Source organism: Bufo gargarizans, chromosome 5, assembly GCF_014858855.1.
Source record: "Bufo gargarizans isolate SCDJY-AF-19 chromosome 5, ASM1485885v1, whole genome shotgun sequence".
In the NCBI taxonomy this organism is placed as follows: domain Eukaryota; kingdom Metazoa; phylum Chordata; class Amphibia; order Anura; family Bufonidae; genus Bufo; species Bufo gargarizans.
In genome coordinates, this window is record NC_058084.1 from 371490549 (window position 1) to 371514329 (window position 23781).

At 38.7% G+C, this 23781-nt stretch overlaps 1 protein-coding gene across 2 annotated transcripts in view; it reads left to right on the forward strand.

Annotated features, from left to right (window-relative positions):
- The window catches only part of RBMS3 (RNA binding motif single stranded interacting protein 3), an 886528-nt gene that overhangs the window by 818786 nt on the left and 43961 nt on the right, over nt 1-23781 (forward strand). For both annotated transcript variants that reach the window (XM_044294643.1, XM_044294644.1), the window contains exons 11-12: nt 8161-8271; nt 19636-19716. In XM_044294643.1, the coding sequence (XP_044150578.1) occupies nt 8161-8271; nt 19636-19716 (192 nt within the window). The remainder of the gene's footprint in view (nt 1-8160; nt 8272-19635; nt 19717-23781) is intronic.

The following is a 23781-nucleotide window of genomic DNA, read 5'->3' on the forward strand; positions in this document are numbered from 1 at the left end:
ACTCTCCCATGTAAGTCAATAGGGTCAACTCCTGTCCACTGTGTCTATGGCCCATGGGCCTGTCAAAAAGCTATTTTTGTAATGCTGTGTAAATGCTGTTAAGGACAGCTCAGGCAAGATGGCAGCCCTCATAATAATGTTCAGGAAATAAAAAAATAAGAAAAACAGATAAGAAAAAACATAACAAAGACTATATAAATATGGTAGCGTTGTAATCGTACTCACCTGCAGGATAAAGGTAACAGGTCAGATTTACCGCACAGGGATTACCTTAAAAACAAAGCCCATAAAACTGTGGGAGAATTGTGCATTTTTTTCCCCAATTCCACCCCATTTTAAATTGTTTTCCAGCTTCCCATTACATTGCACTGAATATTAAATGGTGCCATTAGAAAGTACAACTGGTCCCACAAAAACACATCCCTTACACGGCTATGTGAATGGAAACTTATGGATCTGGGAATGCAGTAAGCAAAATACAAAAATGAAAAAATGAAAAATTGTCCAGGGCTGAAAGGGTTAAATTGAACATTCACATATGGAAAAAAAGACATATTTAGAGATATAAAAAGGGCAAATCTTAGCTTTGACTACTAAATTGTATCAAATACGTCAGGCAAAAGAATTGAAAGCAATACAATTACTTGTACAGTAATTGTCACTTAATATCACATATTAAAGAGTAATAATAATACCCTATAATCATCTTTAAATTAGCTATTTTACTTTTAGCATACTTTCAAAATTATGACCTGACGTACATAATTGATATCTAATGCCAAGAAAATGGAAGCTCCCTGCAGACTTTCCTAGGTTACATTGGAAAATACTTTTAACTATATATAACAATAATGTAATGAGGAGAAGAATGGATTTTCTGTTATAATGAAATTATATAATGCAATCATAAAATGTGTAATATTATTTCTATTATAAATGTGCCTCCAACAAAAAGTAGCATTTTATTAGGCTACTTTCACACTGGCGTTTTGGTTTCTGTTTGTGACATCCATTCAGGGCTCTCACAAGCGGTCCAAAGCGGATCCGTTTTGCCCTTAATGTATTCTGGATGGATAAGGATCCGCTCAAAAAGCATCAGTTTGCCTACATTCCGCCTCCATTCTACTTTGTAGGAGGACACCAAAACGCAGCTTGCAGCGTTTTGGTGTCCGTCTGACCAAACTAAGCCAAACTGATCCATCCAGACACGCAATGTAAGTCAATGGGGACAGATCCGTTTTAACTGACACAATATGGCACAATAGAAAACGTATCCGTCCCCCATTGACTTTCATTGATGTTTAAGACGGATCCGTTTTGGCTATGTTACAGATAATATGAACAGATCCATTCTGAACTGATGCATTCGGTTGTATTATCGGAACGGATGCGTTTGTGCAGACCCATGACGGATCTGCCCCAAGTGCTAGTGTGAAAGTAGCCTTACATGGAAGCTACTTAACTACATACAGTAAGTGCATTCAAATATTGGGACTAAGTTCTGTTGGTATTGCAGCTTAGCTGCATTTAAAAGAAGGTGTCTGAGGATGACAACCCATGCCTTTATGTCCTATTACAGGTGAGAAAAGCCGGGGGCACAGTGATTAGCTGATCACCACTCTGGCCTTAAAGTTTTTTAAACAACCCCTTTAAATCAGATACAGACAATGGACACAAATGTCACTGGTGGCAAAAGAGCTACTCCCCCCCCCCCCCAATCCTGGACAACCCCTTTAAATTATATCTATGTGAATATGGAATGTTCATTACAATTCATCCTAACAATGAACTGCTTCTATGCATCATGCTTTTAATTGCTTTACTTTATTTAGCCATGCTTTATGTTCTATTTAGTTAATTGTTTTTGAATTACATAAACAATTGTATTTAATTAATTCCTCCACCCCTTGGTTGTGTAATATTGATTAGCTCTGTAACTTATCCATACCTCAGAAAGTGAGTAGCAATTTCATAAGTTAGAACAAATATTTACATTTGTTTTTGTTTTGTTTTGTGGTACAGTGCATTATTTTACTTTTCTATTTGCCATAGATGTAGTGTATGACTTTAGGTCCCTTTACACAGGACGAAGATCTAACAGATTGTCGGGAAGGAATAGTTGCTTTCTGACAATCTGTTCAAACTAGCGGAGGAGTCCGGTGCATTAACATGCAGCAGTCTCCTCCAGCTCCTCCAGAATATGGGGAGGAGAAATGGCTAATGCCATTGCTCTTCCTATACTGCCTTGTTGTGTTGTCTGTGTCTAACACAACTCCTACTGTAGTTCTATGTAAAGAACCATTCTGTTCTACTTATCCATGTTCCATCCTCTATGTTCTCGCTAGTTATCCATAGACTGCGGGCCATCTTTCACAACTAATACCAATCCAAAGTGTCCCACCATATATATCAGTAATAGGAACTAGTGTTGAGAAAATTGAAGTTAACGAAGTGGATTTCAATTTGACTTTCAGGAAAAATTACATTCACTGCAAAGCTAAAATTTCTCATGCTTCGTGGTAACAAAACAATTTTCCCTAAAATGGCGGGGTAAAAAAAAAAAAATCTTAATTACCTCATCCATTTCAGCTATGAAAGTGACATCTGAGGGGTTCATTGACAAGGGGAGTGGCACAATTGTCATTCCTTTCATTGCATCCGCTGCTTACAAAAAAATGTAATTCGTAACAAAGCAAATTGTTTTTTGTAAGATTTGTCGAAGCAGCCGAATGGAATTTTTAAGAACTTTGCTCATCTCTAATAGGGACCGTAAACACTCAAACAATATAACACATAAATAAAGCTTATTATAGTCCTAATATAGAGCAATAATTACCTGCAAGTTGTGAGTACTACCACATAATCGTCATTCATACATGTAAATATAATACACAAAAAGCCGTCCCATTAAAAACACTAGAGATGAGCGAAGTTTTGAAAAATGTGAGCTTTGTCAAAGTTCCTCAAGAAATTTTAATTGTTACAAATGAATTTGTCATGAATAGCTATAAATCAGGTATACCCAAGCAACTCTGCCTTAGGGTATGGCCACACGGAGCTGCCTTTCATTTAGTAACAAAGACCACACTGTATAGTCGGTCTTCATTGTTAATGGCACAGCACCTTTAATACACCTTTAAACAGGGGCTGTTGCTGGAATGGTTTGGCTGATTAGGTGGGGGTACAATATGTTGGCATACCCATTTCTCCAACCGCAGCGCTCTCCTGCCCTACAGGTGGGAGCCCTTCCTCTGCCATCTGCTTTTCCTCCTTTTCCACATTATGCCAATCTAAGGTATAAGAATGTTTTGAGACTGAATTTGTAAACCAATAGCATTGGTGGTAAGGGGAGAGCGAAGAGACACCCCTGCCTAGCTAGCCTTACAGCATAAGGAAAAATATGAAGAACAAAGAAAGTAGTTTATGGTCAGTGGTGGTAGAAAAATATTTGAAATATGCAAACAATGTTGGGAAAACAAATGTTTTCCGCACATCCTGTCAAATGAAGGTAATGTGCAGCTGCACATCATGGCTGAAATTACAAAAGTAAAAGCAAACACCAACAGCGCTCTGCACTTGGAAGGAAGCATCCAAAGTCAATTTGCTCATCCCTAATGCTAACATATAATTTTCCTAGACTCTGCAGAATGGAAAAGTATAGTGTACTGCTTTTGTATTGTATTGTGTTTTTGTGTGTTAGGCCTCATGCACACAACCGTTGTTCTGGTCCGGATACGAGCAGCAGTTTTTGCGGCTCGGGTGCGGACCCATTCAATTCAATGGGGCCGCAAAAGATGCGGACAGCACACAAAGTTCCGTGACCCAGCAAAAAAAATATAACATGTCCTATTCTTGTCCGTTTTGCGAACAAGAATAGGCATTTCTACAATGAGCCGCCTGTTCCGTTTCGCAAATTGCTAAAGGCATACGGACGGCTTCTGTGTTTTGCGGATCTGCAATTTGCATACCGCAAAAAACAGAACGATCATGTGAATGAGGCTGTAAACGTATAAGTTTTTTTCATTCTTTGAACTTTGTCCAGCTTTCTGATAACTTCTTTAATAGGTAGATGCTTTCTTCCCAGCGTTATTATTTTAATTTTTGTGCTTTCTTCCTTGTTCATTTGCAATCCAGTCTGATAAAGGAGCTGCTAAGTTGTATGATTTTAACCTAGTTATCAAATATTTCTTATGTAATATTCACATTTTTTTATTTTTAATAGGACTGTAGAAATCCATTTTTTGATTGCTACAATACCACATAAACCATTGAACAGTGCAGAAACAAAATGTATTCTTTTAATTATAATAACTATATATTTTTTATTTTACAGCATTTCAATTATGCCCGTAGCCTAATTTTTTTTATATTTATAATACTTTCTGTGGGTGGCAGCATTTAAATATTATTTTTTTCTGGTAGTGGGTGGTCTGCAATGTTTCACTTAAGTGAGCAACACTTTTTGCCTCCTCTTCCATTTTTTCCCAAAGTAAGTAAATGGCTGTATCAAGCATCTTCCCGCTGTTCAGTAGATGACTGCTAACTCCATGGGTTTGATTAATGGAGAAGGTAATGAAATGCAAATCGTCCACAATACTGCAGAGTGCCTACATGCATTTTAATTAGTCCTAACATTGTATTGTCTTTGTAAATACTAAATTAAAGCAGCAACAATATATAAAATATATGGATTACAATAAAATTAAGTGCAGCTATGGAAGGACACTGTCATTAAAATCTTAGCGTGCTTCATTTAAACTCATCAGCCCCAAAGGGCCCATCTACTTTTCATTTACAAACTACTCATTTGTCAACACAAGTACACCTTGTATACCATAATGTACAGGGCACAGGAAAAAAACGTACCTAGAGATTTAGTGGCACATTTATTAAGACCGGAGTTTTAGACAATGCACCCTGTCTACTGCTGTCTACTGTTTACACTTCTACTAATTCTCCAGTCTTTGACCCTGTCTTGTAGTATTTTCCTGCATCTGATAGGTTTGCTATCTGTTAGCTTGCACCTGCTTTTTGCAGCTCACAATTTTTACCCCCAAGAATTAACCAGAGTCCCTGGCTTTGTTGAACAACTAGTGGTGGCCTCATCTCTACCAACCAGAGTGGTGAAGGAAGTGAGGATGTGTCTCTGGTTGCCATGCAGGCTGGCTGCATGTACTCTTGCATTTTGGCTGCAGGCTGTTAACCGTGTATGCTGGTTTCTTGCGTGGTGCGTGCTGGCTGCAGTTTTCTAGTGGGTGAACCATGTCCTGTGGCTTGTATACTCTCTGAGTTTATGTAGGGTTAATGTTTCCTTGATCTGTGTCTAAATATCAGGTGGTCAGGTGTTGTAATTGACCTTCTATTTAGATCTGTGAGCTGTGTGCCTGAGAGCAATCTGTCTCAAGGAATCCTGTGTTCAGGGTGAATTCTAATAACCAATGTGTTTGCCATTCTTTCGTAATTTGTGTGGTCAGCCTGATATTTCATTAATGTCACCAGGTCTTAGTCTGTCTGTGAGTTTGTTCAATGTCTCCATGTCTTAGTCTGTCTGAGAGTTTCTACTATGTTACTTTGTCTCAGTATATGTCCATCTGTGATTGCCGTGCACCCAGTTCTGCATAGGGTCCAGGCATGTTACCATGCCTTGTCTGTGAGCACCATGCACTCAGTTCCGCATGAGGTCCAGGTATGTTAGCATGACTCGTCTGTGATCACCATGCACCCAGTTCCCTATGGGGTCCAGACATGCTACTATGTCATCATGTTTTGTATGTTCTGTGACTGCCATGCACCTAGTTAAGCATGGGGTGCAGGCATGTTTCTATTTTGTCTGCATGTACTGATCTACTTGAGTTTGTCCTGTCTGTCAGTGAGCACCAAGCTCCTTGTATCCAGTTCCGCATGGGTTTCTGACGATGTGATTTGGCTGTGTTCCTATTACTTGATCTGTGTCTGAACAGTGTCCTTTGTTGCATGTTTGTTTGGGTTCCTGTTTGTTTGCCTGTGTTTCTGGTTTTGTTACTAGCTTGGACCACTGGTGTTATGCACCAGCATCTGTTTTCTTGCAGATTTCTGCCAAGTGTACCATCCCAGGAGGTAGCGATCTGGTCGCTCCCCTGCGGTGAAGAGCAGATCCCTGTATAAGGGTTAAAGGGTGAAAACCAGGGGAGCACTGAAATATTGCCCTATGGGTTTGGCCTTAAGTCGCTTGGTCAGTGGTTTTCCATCTGTCACTGTTTCCTAGCTGTTTTTCCAGAATTATTCTGGTTATTTGGGTCTGGTCTTTGGTTTAATAAAGCATTCCTTTCGACATTCTCTGAATCTGTTTGCCTGTTTTCTGTATTTGTTATATGTTCAGGGACTAGCCCGACCCTGGAGCATGAAAGAGGTCACAGATTTAGAATTTGCTGACAGCAGTCTTGTCTATGAATAATCACCTCCTTGATGTTTTTACTTTTTTTTTTCTTTTTATTAAAACCGGAATTAAAACAGATTTTAGGTTAGATCATATGTAATGGACTTGACAAAATGGTGCAAATTGTCACAACAGAATTAATATTTGTCGAATAGCAGGGAAGACTCCCCAGATACAGAAGGTTATCTATATGAAAGAAGATTAGCTGGTCAGATGAGACTCAAATTAAACTATTTTTTTAAATAATAAGAACAGCTATATGTGGTGCAAATCCAACAATTACCTCAACATCATTTCCACAGTGAAACAAGGGGACTGTAGCATCATGGTGTGGGGATGCTTTTCATTGTCAGGAACTGAAAAACTGGACAGGATGGAAGGAAAGATGGATGGCTGTAAAAACAGAACAGTTTCTGAGGAAAACCTGTTTCAGTCTGCAAAGATTTAAGACTGAGATGGAGATTCACCTTCCAGCAAAACAATAACTCTAAACATTCTGGTATAGCTACCCTGGAGCGGTTTGCCCATCTCACATATTTGTGGCATATCGCAAGGATATACCACCAATTTCAGATAGGCGCAGGTCCCAGCTCTGGGACCTGCACCTATCTCCAGAATAGGACTACCAAATTGAACAAAGGACCACTGCGTAAATGTGACCACCCTTCATCTACTTCTATGAGAGTGACAAAAATACCCGAGCACCTGCTCAGCTATTTCCAGAGCAACCATAGAGGTGAATGGAGAGGTGGTGACTACTGCCCACTGCACTCTTGATTCACTTCTAAGGGAGCTTCGGAAATAGTCAAGCGCATATCCTTTTCTTTGGGGGCCCCAAACCTATTTGACATTGGTGGCATAGCCTAGCGATATGCCACCAATATGTGAGATGGGCTAACCCCCTCTTGGAATGACCTAGTCAAAGCACAGACCTCAATCCAATTAATAATCTATGGCACAGCTTGAAAACTTCTATACACCAATGCAACCTGAAGTTGTTGGAGCAGTTTTGTCTGGAAGAATGGGCAAAAATCCCAGTGACTAGATGTGCTAAGGTAATAAAGATGTTCTCCTAAAAGACTTGTATCTGTAATTACAGCAAATGAGGCTCCACAAAGTATTTAGGATCTGAATATTTACACACATTAAATGTCTCTTATTTTTGTCTTAATTAGGGCTTATGCACACAAACATATTTTCTTTCCTTGTCCATTCAGTTTTTTTTGTGGACTGTATGCGGAACCATTCATTTTAATGGGTCTGCCACAAAACGGAAGTTACTCAGTGTGCATTCCGTTTCCGTATGTCCATATATCCGTTCCGCAAAACAATAGAACATGTCATATTATTGTCTGCATTACGGACAGGGATAGAACTGTTCTAATAGGGTCCAGCTGTTCCGTTCGGCAAAATACGGAATGCACACGGACATCATCCTTTTTTTTTTTGCGGAGCTCAAAATATATACGATCGTGTGAATGAGCCCTTATTGTTATGTCAAACTGTGTAGGCATGTTCTGTAAATTAAATGTTACAACACCCCCCTCCCCCCTAAAAAAAAAAAAAAGAAAAGAAACATGCTTGTTCCATTAGATTTTCAGGACACACACGCTCATTAACTCTTATGGTTTCACTTCCTCTGACATCTATCCTATTATTTAGCGCTGCTTGGAATTTGCCTATAGTATTAATGAAATATGTTTTTGTGATGTCAAACTTTATCATCATTTTAATTTTAATTGTAGGGTGCTGTTATAACACCAACGATGGACCATACCATGTCAATGCAGCCGGCTAGTATGATGGGCCCTCTAACACAACAAATGAATCACCTCTCCTTGGGGACAACCGGAACAGTAAGGCTTAATTTAATTATTTTAACCAGTAAGATTATTACATTACTTCACACAACTTACCAAATTTTTCTCCCTATAATACACATGTAGGTTTTTAGAGGAGGAGAATAAGAAAAATGTTTTTCATTAGACCTCAGATCAGACCCCCAATATTAATAAGACCCTCAATTAGACCACAGCTCAGACCCTAATGTTAACAAGACCCTCAATCAGACCTCAGATCACACCCATAATGTTAATAAGACCCCAATAAGAACTCAGATCAGACCCCAATGTGAATGGCCCCCAATCAAACCTCAGATCAGATCCCCAATATAAATGATCCCCAGACCTCAGATAACAGCTCCATTATAAAAATAAACTTTCACCATTAAGACCACAGATCACACTCCCGAATGTGAATGACCCACAGAGCTCAGTTTAGACTGCCTTGCTTATAGCAAATAAAATAAAAAAAATCTACTTACCTCTTCTGCTCCAGACTCTACCTCCTCCTCCACAGAATCCAGCTCTCTTCTTTTTCTGCCATACACTTTGCTATGACCTGATGCATAGAACATGAGGTCACAGAGTGCTGACATCCTCACTCTGTGCACAGTCAGTGGACCAGGAAGCGGTGATTACAGAGCCCAGGCGGGGCACTGCATTCATGGATTCCCTGTCCTCTGGCACTAATGAATTAGTAATCACCCCATAAACCACACTGGCATTTCCCCACATATATATATATATTATTGTGTGGATTCACTCTAGTAGGCAGGGTAAGCAGACGCAGTACAGAGGCATAAAAAAAAACAGTTTGTAAAGCAAAACTTCAATGTTTATTCACACATAAGGCCAAAACAAAACGACACTCATCAGTCTTGGTGTTAGTTCACACAATGGAACGTCCACAGAACAAAAAATCATCTTGTTTGCAGTTTTATCTCCAGCGGTCCATAGCAGGCTTTAGGGGGCCTGTTTCCCATCGTGCGGCTCTCAGCCCTCCAGCATGGCACAAAGCCTCAGATCCCAAACACAGAGACTGACGGCGCTCCACTGTCAGCGAGGAGTAATCCACACCCACCTGACACTGCTGGCTGGGTTTAATATAGGCCAGTCAAGACCTGGCCCGGAACGTGGGGAGTAAGAGCACTTTTGACTACTCCCAGTAAGAGCCGTCCCAGATCAGCTATACAGCCTTACTACAATAGCAAAAGTGTCAATCAGCACTAGCTGCCGCTGACACCTGAAATTACCGGCTCTTACTTCACCGAGGCCAGGAACCTCGGTGACACATACCTTTCTTGAATGCATAATATTTGGGAAACTACTACTGATGTTTTTAGCCATAATATATTTACATATATTATAATATATTATATATTCAAAATATATAATAACATATGTGTATATATATATATATATATATATATATATATATATTATGGCTAATATATATATGTTTATGAAGTGATTCAAACTCCCTAACTTGTATATTAGAGGCAAGGATTTTAACCACTACACTAAACAGCTACATATTAACCCATGTAGAAATATAAAATAAGTCTTCTGCTGAATAGGAATTTTCACTACATCAGAAACTACTATGAGGTTTTTCTGACAGTTTAGCATTCAGCTTTATAGCTTAGTGGATAAGGTCCTTACCTCTAATGTACAAGGGGTTGGGAGAAACTATTCAGAAATAGATGCTGAATTACATTTAAATACACTGACTGGAGCATCGCTCTCGAGCACACGTGGCGTTTGGCCAAGCATAGCGATTCTCGAGCCGAACTGGTGTTCAGCTGAGCATGCTCGATCAACACTACACTTCACATCCGGGCCATTTCCCCCTTCCTGACTAATTTTTGCAAATCTGATATGTGTCACGTTATGTGGCAATAACTTTGGAACGCTTTTACTTATCCAAGCCATTCTGAGATTGTTTTCTCGTGACACATTGTACTTTATGACAGTGTTAAATTTGAGTCAATATATTTCACCTTTATACAGTATATACAATAATCAAAAATTTACCAAAAATTTAGAAAAATTTAAATCTGCTTTTAAAACAGAATGTGATACCTCATAAAATATTTATTACTTAACATTCCTCATATATCCACTTTATGTTGGCATCATTTTGGAAATGTCATATTTTTTTTAGGACGTTAAAAGGCTTAAAATTTTAAAAGCAATTCTTACATTTTTTAAGCAAATTTCCAAAATCCACTTTTTAAAGACCTGTTCAGGTCTGAAGTCACTTTGTGGGGCTTACTTAGTGAAAACCCACATAAATGACCCCATTGTAGAAACTACACCCCTCAAGTTACTCAAAACTGATTTTTACTAACTTTGTTAACCCTTTAGGTGTTCTGCAACAATTAAAGGAAAATAGAGATGGAATTTCTAAATTTCACTTTTTTGTCAGATTTTCCATTTTAATCCATTTTTTCTTTAACACATCGAGGGTTAACAGCCAAACAAAACTCAATATTTATTACCCTGATTTTTACAGAAAACCCCCACATATGGATGTAAACTGATGTAAGGGCACACGGCATGGCGCAGAAGAAAAGGAGCGCTGTATGGTTTTTGGAAGGCAGATTTACCTAAATTGGTTTTTAGATGTCATGTCCCATTTGAAACCCCCCCTGATGCACCCTTACAGTAGAAACTCCCAAAAAGTGATCCCATTTTGGAAAATAGGGGATAAGATGCCAGTTTTATTGGTACTATTTTGGGGTACATATGATTTTTAATTGCTCTATATTACATTTTTTTGTAAGGCAAGGTAACCAAAAAATGGCTGTTTTGGCATATATTTTTTTTTTTTTTATAACATTCATCAGACAGAGTAGATCATTAGCTATTTTTATAGACAAAGTAGTTACGGATGCAATGATATCAAATATGTCTACTTTGTTTGTTTCAGTTTTACATAATAAAGCATTTTTGAAAAAACACAATTTTTTTTATTTTTCTGCCAAACGTTTTGTGCAGGGGCTCGTTTTTTGCAAGAAGAGTTGACATTTTTATTGGTACCATTTTGGGGTACATATGATTTTTTGATCATTCATTATTTAACTTTATGGGGCAAGGTGACCAAAAAATTGGTTGTTTTAGCACAGTTTTTATTTATTTATTTTTACAGCAATCACCTAAGGGGTTAGGTCATGAAATTTTTATAGAGCAGATTGTACCTAATATGTATACTTTTTCTTATTTATTTAAGCTTTACACAATAATAGCATTTTTGAAACCAAAAAATGATATTTTAGTGTCTCCATAGACTGAGAGCCATAGCTTTTTTTATTTTTTGACAGATTGTCTTTTTTAGGGCCTCATTGTTTGCAGGATGAGGTGACAGTTTGATTTCTACTATTTTGGGGGGCATACACCTTTTTGATTGCTTGGTTTTGTACTTTATGTGATGTTAGGTGACAAAAAATGTTATTTTTTTGGCACTGTTTTTATTTTTATTTTTTTATGGTGTTCACCTGAGGGGTTAGGTCATGTGATATTTTTATAGAGCTGGTTGTTACGGATACGGCGATAGCTAATATGTATACTTTTTTATTTATTTTACTTTAACATAATAATAGCATTTTTTAAACAAAAAAAATATGTTTTAATGTCTCCATGTTCTGAGAGCTATATTTTTTTTTATTTTTTGAGAGATTTTATTATTTAGGGGCAAATTTTTTGCGGGATGAGGTGACGGTTTTATTGGTACCATTTTGTGGGACATACACCTTTTTGATCACTTGGAGTTGCACTTTTTGTGATGTAAGGTGACAAAAATGTTTTTTTTTTAAGTTTTTATATTTATTTATGGTGTTTATCGGACAGGGTGGATCATGTGATATATTTATAAAGCAGTTCTTTAAGGAAGCGGCAATACACAATATATATATTTTATTTATTTTCTTCTTTTTACATATGAAACCTTTTTATTTATTTATTTTAAGCTCTTTATTGTTTTATTTTTATTTTTTTTATATTACACTTTGCATCCCTTATAAGGTCATACAAGACTTCTGGAGAACATTTACCTTCACTTTTTTTTTTTTTTTTTCACCATTGATTTGTCCTGTAACTGGGGCTGACATTGTAGCCCCAGTTACAGGGGAAATACAGCCCCCAGTGAGGCTGTACAGCAGAATACAATGCTGTACAGCCTTAGTGAAGGACTGATCGAGGTCTGTAGAAGACCCAACAGCTCCTGCACTCTCCCGGCCCCGGCGGTCAAATGACCACCGGTCCGGGACAGGAAGCGCATAACACTTCCTGATATGTATACACAGCGCTCAATGAGCGATCTACAAGGCAATCTAGGAGGCAGGGACACCTGGGAGCTGTCCCTGCCTTCTCTCTGGGTTGCCCTTCTGTCACTGACAGTGGGCCCCCCGCTTTACAGCTGCACGATTAGCATACAGCTGCCATCTTTGAATGGACGTTCCAGAACGTTAAATCAGAGATAAACATCCACCCATAGGACGTTTATATCCTATGTGAAGTGGTTAAAGAGGTTTTTCAGGACTTAGATATTGAAGACTTATGCTCAGAATATGTCATCAATATTAGATTAGTTGTGTTTTGACTTCCAGCACCCCCACCATTTAGCTGTTTTCGCCCCTCAATAGCATTGTAAACTCTACAGTGGTTAAGGACAGAGTCAGAAAGCTCTGTCCAGTACGTAGTGGCTGTGTCTGAGTACCACAGCTCATCTCCCATTCAAGTGAATCAGAGCTATGCTGCAGAATACCTACACTGAAAACTAAACAGTGGATGGGCACTTTTACTTCTGGCCCTGCCCATTGTATCATTTCTGGTTCTGATGGCTGTGCAAAACAGCTGATAGATGGGGGTTCTGGGTGTCAGACCGCCATGATTTGATATTGATGATCGATCCTAAAAATAGGTCACCCATCAACATCTAAGTCCCCCAAAAAATGTTTAATACAATTTGTTCTCTTCAAATCCATGTAATTTTAACAGGGGTAGTTTTTTGCTAAGTTAAGATTGACATACTCATTTGGAGGCATCATATTGATATAAAGAATATTATCGGTTGTAGAGGGATTCAAGACTTCCAATCCCATGAAATATGTTTTTATTGTGACTAGCCTTTTGGAATTCATTCACATGTAGCAGTGTATTATGTACATCAAATTTTCTTGCAGGAAAAATCTTAAAGCCTTTAAGACTTTTTTTTGGTCTTTGGTTAGTATGGATGCAGAAAGCTATAGCACATTAGAATCCTGTTAGCTATTCACATACTAGTTTTTCTTCCTTGTCTGGCATCTGTTTTTTTTTAACAAACTTCCATCCACATCAGTGGCATGGGTTTGTTGTAAATATCTTTCTTGCTTTTTTGATCCTTGCTAGATTGGGCAGATATTTCTTGTCACACAGTGTTCAGTAGTGTCTTTTTTTATTTGCTCCCAATTGCTATATCTGAATCAGATATAGCTATCATGAAGTCAGGAGTATCATAATCTGACGAAGTAAAGCTGATGTGGTGGAGATATTTTCTATTTATATATTTTTTTTTTCCTTTCAAAATAGAATGAGGGATCGCGTTATAGTTTTTTCCATTGTCCAAGTGTACAGTGTTCTATTATTGTAATCCTGAATGTCTTGCTGAAGCTTAGACCTACTAACTCTGAGTTTGCGGTCATTGTTCTTAAATAGTTCCAAGTGTATTAGAGTTGTGTGCAGAACTGCAGATATGATTGAAAATCTTTATTTACACATTAGTGAGAGTGAAAAATCTGAAAGGACATCATTCATTTCCATTAAAAAATAATCTTGTAGATAGTGGTGGAAATTTTTTTAATGCATAGATCCGTTGCATCCCTTGCAACTCAATAAAAAATATATATACTGCAGGTGACACAATCATAGGAAGTTGGTGTGTCATATGTATGTTTTGAATTATCCTTCAAGTCAGCAGAACAAAGTAATACAGTAGCTCTATTAATACTATCCTAGTTATTATTATTTTTTTAAAGACTATAAAAAGTTGTATTTTTTGAAGCTATAAAAGATTTTGTTGAGCTAGGAAAATTGCTTGATTGCCCCATAACAAACTTTTGCTAATACCAACATTCTTATAGCAGTGAAAACTAAATGATATGCATCAATCATGCTTGAAATCTCTTTTATTGGTACCAATTTTAAGATTAGGTTAATGCTGTATATAATAAAGAGGCTTCAGTGTTGCAAATTATGGATGAACTAAAATACATAGGGGGACATTTATACATTTCTTTTACGCCACAAATTATGGTGCACCATATTTTCTCCATAATTTGGGCTTTTACAAGTTCTCAACGCTTTTCACACCCATTGCCAAATCTGATGGGAGAGTATGCCTGGGCATCCTCTTAAAGAATTAAAGAAAATCTGTCACTAGCAATCTCCATATCCAACGTTTTGCATACTGTAGCTATAACATAGCTGTGGTTCACATGATTAAAACGCAGTTTTTCTTTTGTTGATCCAAAACTCTGATCATAAATTATGTAGCCCTAGTTACAGGGTAAATACTTTTTCTTAATATGCAAATTATGCCTTTGGTGCACCCAATTGGGCATCATCTTGTTGCACTTAAGCTCCACTTATTTCTGTGGCCAGCTGTGCTTCTACATGGCTCATATCCAGGGTTCATGATCAGCCGGTAATCCAAGAGCACACTATAGGAAAAAGAACCAGCCTCTTTGGTGGCCGGTAGGGTTTAAGCGAATTGAAGTATCCAAAGTGGACTTCAGTCTGAATCTCAGGAAAATTTTGATTGTCCGCTAAGCCAAATCAAAAGTAATAAAAAAACAAAAAAACATATCTCTTCCATTTGAGCACAAAGAGGTCGCCATAGCCATCGATCTTTGCGTGTTTGCGATTTCCAGAACATGCGAACATATGGAGAAATTTGCGCCCGCCATATTCTTTTACATTATGAAGAACTTTGACCCATGACACATCCATCAGGTGGTACAGGACAGCCAATTGAGACATTTCAGCACATGGACACATCCCCTACCTTATAAATAAACCTGATCTGGCTGCCATTTTACATTCAGTGTTTTGCCAGTGTAGGAAGAGGTTGCTTTGTGGAGCAGGGACAGACTGTTAGGGACACCAAACACTAGCTAATAGGGACACAAAAGTCATTTTAAGGACTAGTATAGGTGTGCTATCGATATGTGTGATACACAGAGGGGTGCGATATACTTATAATATACTTTTATAATGAGTCAAAAACACATAGATCTATATAGTGATCACCTGTAAGTCAGGGGTCTAGGGGCTTACTAGGGCCATTTTTATATAGGGTAAGGTTCCGAACGGGTTCGCTCTTATCAGGGCAGGTGGTCTGTGGTTATGCTATCAGGGCCAGAATAGCACCCTCCTATAGGGCAATATCAGGGACAGTTCTTTGCCCACCTTGTCCTTCAATACCACATCATCATCTAGCCCAGGGATAGATGTTTTTTGCTTTCCCTCAGGGTTTCATGGATGTGCACTGGAACCCCCCGGATTGTGATAAGACATATGGTTACTGATTTGGTGCCGTCGAGCACCTGATTTAGTGCTGCCGAGCACTTGTTATTGCCTACCACATCTATGCTTTTTGCTTAAAGGGGTTATGCACTTTGTTTTAATTGATGATCTATCATCTGGATAAATCATCAGCACCTGATCGGCCGGGGTCCGACACCCGGGACCCCCGCCGATCAGCTGTTTGAGAAGGCAGCGGTGCTCCAGCAGCGCCACGGCCTTATCGCTGTTTACCGCTGGTCCAGTGACGTCACGACTAGTATCAACTAGCGCGGGCGGGGCTAAGCTCTAATATTTTTGAGGGATATCTTGTCCATTCACACGTTTGCTAAATGGGTCCGCATCCGTTCTGCAATGTGCTGTCCGCATCCGTATTTGCGGATCCGCACTTCCTCATTTGTGCTTCCGTTTCCGCAAAAAAATAGAACATGTCCGATCATTTTCTATTATAGTGCCGGCAATGTGCGGTCCACAAATTGCGGAATGCACATTGCCGGTGCCCATGTTTTGCGGATCCGCAAAACACTTACGGACGTGTGAATGGACCGTCATAGTAAAATTATTAAAAGTTATGTTTTATCTTTATGTATATTCTAATGGATTGCGTTCCTTGTACAATGTTATAATATACTTTCTATGTTAGAAAGTATATTATAGTGCATTTGTATTGTGCGGCAGTTGTGTGCGGCTCTGCTGCGATACTGCAGGTATATAGAGGGACAAGCATTATGGGAAAAAATAATTTCTACTGATTGAAGCGGGGTGTTATATATCAACATACTTTCATTATAGTGCATTTGGGTACTGTATAGTGCATTTGCGCATGCGCGTACGCAAAAATTATATTGCCGATATTTTGCATTGAAAAAAATAATGAATGGAGATTGCTAATTCGAATATTACATCTGGTATGTCACTGTCCATGTTGTGGGACTATTTGTGCACTTCTAGTAATTATTTCTTGGCTGCAAATATGAGCTGAAGGTTTTTCAGGTTCGCCTGCCATTAAAATGAATGGACCCGCCGCAAACTTGCGGTTCGCGAACATTTGATCGCGTTCACGCGATTGCGTTCGCGAACCATCCCGGCAGATGTTCGTCCATCACTACTCTTCACACTAAAATTAGGTGAGTATTGTTTATTTATTTTTGTTAACGGATGAACCCCTGAAAGCCATCACTATTATTCTCATATGCCGCAATCAGCGATGAACTCCTCAGAGCCCCGTGAAATGAACGGAGAGACTAATAATTCATCAATGCCTTTTCTTGTAAACCATCAACAGCTCCTGATGTGACCATGCGACTATTCCACAGATACCCACTTCATAAGACTGCACTTTTTCTTCTCCAGAAGGAGTCAGTTCCCCTTTGTATTTTGAAGTGATTTTTACATGGAACAGCTTTTCATCATTTTTCTTGTATGGGCCATTTATATATTTATCTAGGTTAATCATATCCTCTTTTAGTTGCCTCTTCTAAGGACTAAATAAATGTAACTATCGTAATATTTTCCCATGACTTAAGATCCTTATCAGTTTAGTTGCATTTCTTTGTACCTCTTGCAGCCCTAGGACATCCTTTCTATGACCTACTGGCCAGAACTGAACTGTATATTCCAACTGCATAGAGGTGTGCACCTATTAAAACTGAGGCCACTCTTAAGGTGACCATATATATTAGCCTAAGTTGATCAAATGGACGATTTCAAACAAAATGAACATTTATCTGTTGACATTTAACATCAACCAATAGTTTTAGAGGACTAATGATAAACCACTATTGTTCTAAGAGAAGTCAATCATGTTAAAAGTTTTCATAAGATTGTTGCGCGAAAGATCTTTTGTTCTAAGAATGATCATTCATGAATGAAAGATCTTTGAAAGAACTTTCCCAGAAACATTTTTTTCCATCAAACCATTGCCAGTTTAATTTTTTATCCATCGCCCTGTTTAAACTATAACGGCCAATATGGACAAAAATGTGTATTACCCAAATGATTGTTTGCTGTTCAACTGTCGTTCAACCATCAACCAACTTCTATCTAATATGCTTGGCCAGCTTTACTCTAGCAGGCTGATCCTACCTGTGTTCATAAGGACTAATTCCTTTCAGTTTCTCTGAACACACTTTTAATGTGCCTTTAACTGGTTCTTGATCTATTCTTAGTTGTCTATTTTCCATGGGTTAGTGTTGGGTCCCATTTTATACATTTCCAGCTGAGCAACCATCAGTAGGTTTGGTTTCCAGTTACAAAACCTACAAAAGACTGCCAGAACGCTTATGATATTATTACTTTATTACAAAATTACACGAATTGACAAACATGATTAAAAGAAAGTATGGTGCAGGAGAAAAGAAGAGACAACATCACTGGAGGATAAACACAGCCGATACATGTCCATATATCAATCCATCTGTATGATACATTAAAGGATAAAGTGCAAATGCAAGCATGTCATATATATAATACATAAAATGATAAAGTGCAAATGCAACCATGTCATATATAATCAAAGGACATGGAACAATTACCTATGCTGTGTCTCCTCCAGGATGGCGCCAACCCCAACGCGCATTTGGGCGTACCTTCGTCGTACCATACTTTCTTTTATTCATGTTTGTCAATTCATGTAATTTTGTAATAAAGTAATAATATCATAAGCGTTCTGGCAGTCTTTTGTAGGTTTTGTATTGTGGTAGTTTACCATAGGCTTATGCCAGTCAATCACGCTTTATTAATTATTCCCTGTTTGGGGTATATATTGTTTTTTGGTTTCCAGTTACCATATTTATATGATGACATTGTACTACTTATTATGACATTTCTCCTGCTTATGTAAAAGCAAAGCATCGTTGACTTTCTGCCAGATGTGCCTGTTCTATCGTTTAACAATTTAAAACAAAGCTTTCCCATCTTATTCAATATCTCCATTGGTGCTCACATGTATGACCTCCTCAATATTGCATCTCAATGTCTGCCTCACCTAATGCCACAGGAATTCAGGGAACCTCGTTTCTCTGAAAAGTAGAGGTCCCTGAGGTGGAACTCCCAGGTAAGGCCTCTTTCACACGTCCGTTTTTTTTTTTCCGTTTTGAGGGCCGTTTTTTGCGGTCTGTATACGGGCCGTATACGGAACCATTCATTTTAATGGTTCCGCAAAAAAACTGAATGTGTTCCGTATGCATTCCGTTTCCGTATTTCCGTTTTTCCGTTCCGTTGAAATATAGAACATGTCCTATATTTGGCCGCAAATCACGTTCCGTGGCTCCATTAAAGTCTATGGGTCCGCAAAAAAACGGAATGCATATGGAAATGCATCCGTATGTCTTCCGTATCCGTTCCGTTTTTTGCGGAACCATCTATTGAAAATGTTATGCCCAGCCCAATTTTGTATATGAAATTACTGTATACTGTATTTGCCATACGGAAAAACGGAACGGAACAACGGAACGGAAACGGAACCACAACGGAAGGAAAAAACAGAACAACGGATCCGTGAAAAACGGACCGCAAAACACTGAAATGGACATACTGTCGTGTGAAAGAGGCCTAAGACTTACTTCTGTATACATATTATACACCTCACCAAGACCTGATGATTCTACTACCATATGTAACTTTACAATCTTAATGAGACTCTAAGCCCCCTGCCTTGGGGTTATATGTGATTCTGCTATATTTACATTTTGAGCATGTTTTAACTATAAATGTCTTCATGTATATTCAGAGGGTATAACTATCCAACATAAAAAATGATGATGAACTTGATTCCGTTTTATTACATCATATCTAATATGATTTGTTCTGTCTTTGTAGTATATGACTGCTGCTGCACCTATGCAAGGAACCTATATACCCCAGTATAATCCTGTGCCTCCAACAGCTGTTCAAGTTGAAGTAAGTATTTCACAGAAAGTATTTTCAATAGAAAATCAGATTGATGAAAAATGTCCACCTATTGTAATAGATACATTAAAGTATAATTTTATTATTATTCCAGTCAACTGGTCAAATTTTTAATTTTTTTTTACAAATTATATAAAATAGCAAAATGAGAAACACCTTACTAATCCCTTGGTTCTCCCATGATGACTTCTGATGGTAACAGCCTGTTAAAAAACACAATGCACTGTCCGATTTGTCAATTATCCCTTTGTGGTGACAGAAACATTCCAGTGTTTATACACACAGTGCTATTGGACGAAGCAATGGCTTATCTTCAACAAACGGTCCTAAAACTGTCCATTTTTGTGGAGTAGCAACAGGTTAGATGCTGTTTTAAAGAAAATATATATTGAACTAAAAAGTGAAGAAGCAATTACTTTTTGGAAAAGTCATCAACAAAGTATCCCTTTTTGGCAGCTGTTTCAGGTTTGTTATTCTATGCATAGTACGGTTTCCTGTAGCAGTAGTACAGTATGAACCATAATGGACAAGGCAGGAGATGTCCAGATATGTAGGGGGGTAGTAGCAGGGGCATTGCTAGGGTTTAAAAAGATCTGAGGCCCAAGCCCCAATGAATATGGCCCAGTTCTCTAAGGCTACTTTCACACTAGCGGTAGCCTTCTCCAGCAGGCTGCTTCAGTGGGGGAACAGCCTGTCGAATCTGTGATACCGCTAGTGCACCATGCCGCCGGATGTTCGCTCCGGCCCCGGAGGTCCGGCCGCAGCATGGCAAACATACCAAGAGGCGACTGGAATATAACTGCATTATGCAGTAGTGTTTTTCAGCCCACCTTTCGGCATGTTTGCCGTGTTGCGGCTGGACCTCCAGCATGCCCCCATTATAGTGAATGGGGCCGGAGCAGACTTCTGGCGGCATGGTGCACTAGCGGTAGCACGGATCTGGCAGGCTGTTCCCCCGCCTAAACAGCCTGCTGGAGAAGTCTACCACAAGTGTGAAAGTAGCCTAAGTCGACCCTCCCCGCGCACACTGCATTTTGCTGTACTTGCCATACAGCCGCACATACCTCTAATAGTAAAATTGTAAGGCAGCTCTCACCTGTAGTAGTTGAATCACCTGCTGTGCACGGATGCCGCACCTGGATGCGGTAAAGTCCAGAAAATAGTGAAGAAATATCCAGCTCAGTTCAGGTGAAGTATTGTAACTTTATTCCAGCGTTATAAAACATATACACTTGTATACGGATTTTATAACGCTGGAATAAAGTTACAATACTTCACCTGAACTGAGCTGGATATTTCTTCACATACCTCTAACATCCAGTGCCTCCAGATGATGTCTCCTCTGATGTAGATCTTCTCTGTCATCATCTTCTCCACTCGGTCCAGACAATTTCTTTCAGCCATGCCTCTTGGCTGAAAAAAAGCACCCCACTAAGAGGGATCAAAGATGACAGAAAATACATGCTTCTATAAGGGCTCAAATGAACTGTTACAAGCAATTTTCAGTTAGAATGAACACTGGCTCAATGACATGGTGTCAGGCACAGAGATAACATCAATATCATGTTGTAACTGCAATGATGAGTAAGCTTGGTATTAGACCAGCAGATGAGGCTGATGATTTTCAGGAAGGAACACTTCCAATCGTGTGCTTGTCAGTGGTGGATACCACTGCTATTACATGCAGCAATCTCCTCCACAGTATAGGGAAGAGTGATCACTAATGACATCCTTGTCCCCATACGAAATCATTATTTGCTGCCCGTAGACCGTGATTAGGCGGCAAGATCTGCTGCCAGAAAATGATTTTTCAGCCTGGTAAAAAAATTGCTGCAACAAAATGGTCAATTGAACCCAAAATAACAACTGTGACATGGGACAATACATGAGATACAATAATTTCTGATCAACCAAAGTTTTTTTTAATTTCATTTAAAAAACGGACAAAAAAATAAAAAAAAGGTCAATTGGACACAGTGCAGTAGAATACAATGGTGATACAGAACAATACATCAGGCAGAATAATGTCTTGATCAATTGAATTTATAAAATTTGAATAACTGGTTTAAAGACAATAACATAGTCAGTTGGACAGAGTCCAGTACAGTAACTCTGATACAGAACAATACATCACATTAGGACATTAGCCTGTGATCATATCACAGTGCAGTTTACTGTGACACACTGTGACGCTTCCATGTAGGCTGGCTGCATACACTCTTGCATAATGGCTGCGGTTGACGTTCCTGTGCATGCTGATTGCTTGGGTGGTCCATGCTGACTGCGACCTTCTTTTTTTTTTTTTTTTTTTTTTTTTTTTCGTTTTAAATAATTTTTATTTAGGAAAGCAATTATACATATGTTCAAATATGACGAATCGCATATAGATATCAGATAATGACATATGAATAATATAAGATAACAAAAAGTTAACATACAATACATTTAGGCAGGTATCGTAAAACTTCATACTTTCAGGAGGTATAGCACAAAGAATGATATATATATTTGATTCCTATGAGTCTAATCAATAAGGGTTTTGGTAGAGAATAATCATAGTTAGCCTATACCACTAGTTGTGAACACTACGTTAAACGCTCTCTTTAAAGGATGTAAAGGGGTGGGTTCATGTTCCTATATATAAACCAATCCTTCCAAATTCTCCTGTATGATTGTATATTGCGATTGTCCCATGCGGCAATTTCCTCATATCTACATAATTGATCCATCTTCCCTATCCAAAGAGAAAGGGGAGGCACTTCCTCAGAAAGCCAGAATTTGGGTATTAGTAGACGCGCTGCACTTAACATGGTATGAAAAACTTTAGTTGGAGGTATTTTAAGTGTAGCAGAGGGAAGACCTAGCAGAGCTAATTGGGGAGAAATTGGGATATCCAATTTACATATCCTATTAGCATTGGCAAAGATATCTTTCCACCACTCATAAAGTGGAGGGCATTCCCACCAGATATGGAAGAATGATCCTCTTTCTTTTTTACATCTCCAACATACATCCACATTTCCCAGACTATATCGGCAAGTAATGTCTGGGGTTCTATACCACCTTGTTTAAATTTTGTATCCGTTTTCTTGAGTGCGGACACACCTAGAGGCTTTGTGGGGTAGTAGTACCAATTTTGAAACCTCTTCTTCAGAGAAGCTAGTACTCAGATCTCTCTCCCATAGCCCAATAAATGCTGGTTTGGTCATGAGCACTGGGGCACTTAACTTTCTATAGATTTGAGATATCAACTTAGTTTGTTTGGAGTGATCTGCCATGATACTCTCCAACCAAGTCAGTGGGCGAAGTAGGTCTTTCATGGCAATATTTGTTGATATGAAAGAGCGCATAAACGACAATAAGTGAGGGAAATGTTTGCATTCTGGAAAGACTGTCAACATATATTCAGATTTCAGTACTACACCATTGTCATCAAAGAAAGAAAAAAGGTGCATTGTTGAATTCCTAATTGAGAAGGGTAGACAGTCTTTCAGGGTAGGTGGGGCATATGCTATTATATCTTTTATTTGTATCAGAGGAGAGGGTAATGGTATAGCAAATTGTGTCTGCTGAAACCATTTCCATGTATCAATTGTCGATTGAACAATTGGGTTGAGGGAACTATCACTGAGTGGAAATCCTTTAGCCCCCACTAAGAGACCTGATGGGTATGCTCCCAAATCTCCCTGTTCCATGGAGATCCAGGGTTTTCTGATGGGATGTCATCCAGTCCACTATTCTAGAGAGCATCACCGCTCGTCCATATAATTCCGGGTCCGGCAAACCTATACCCCCAAAGGCCTCTACAGAGTACTGTATGAGCTATGCGTGCTCTTTTCCCGGCCCAAACAAACGTGCTGATCTGTCTCCTTATTTTGATATAGAATGTTTTCGGGACTGGGATCGGTAGTACTTGCTGCAAATATGTTAACCTCGGTAATACCAGTGATGTCACAATGTTTTTCCTTCCAAACCAAGATAGTATCGTGTTTTTTAATCCGGCTAGTTGATCCGAGATAGATTGCAATAGGGGGGAATAATTTAATCTAAAAAGAG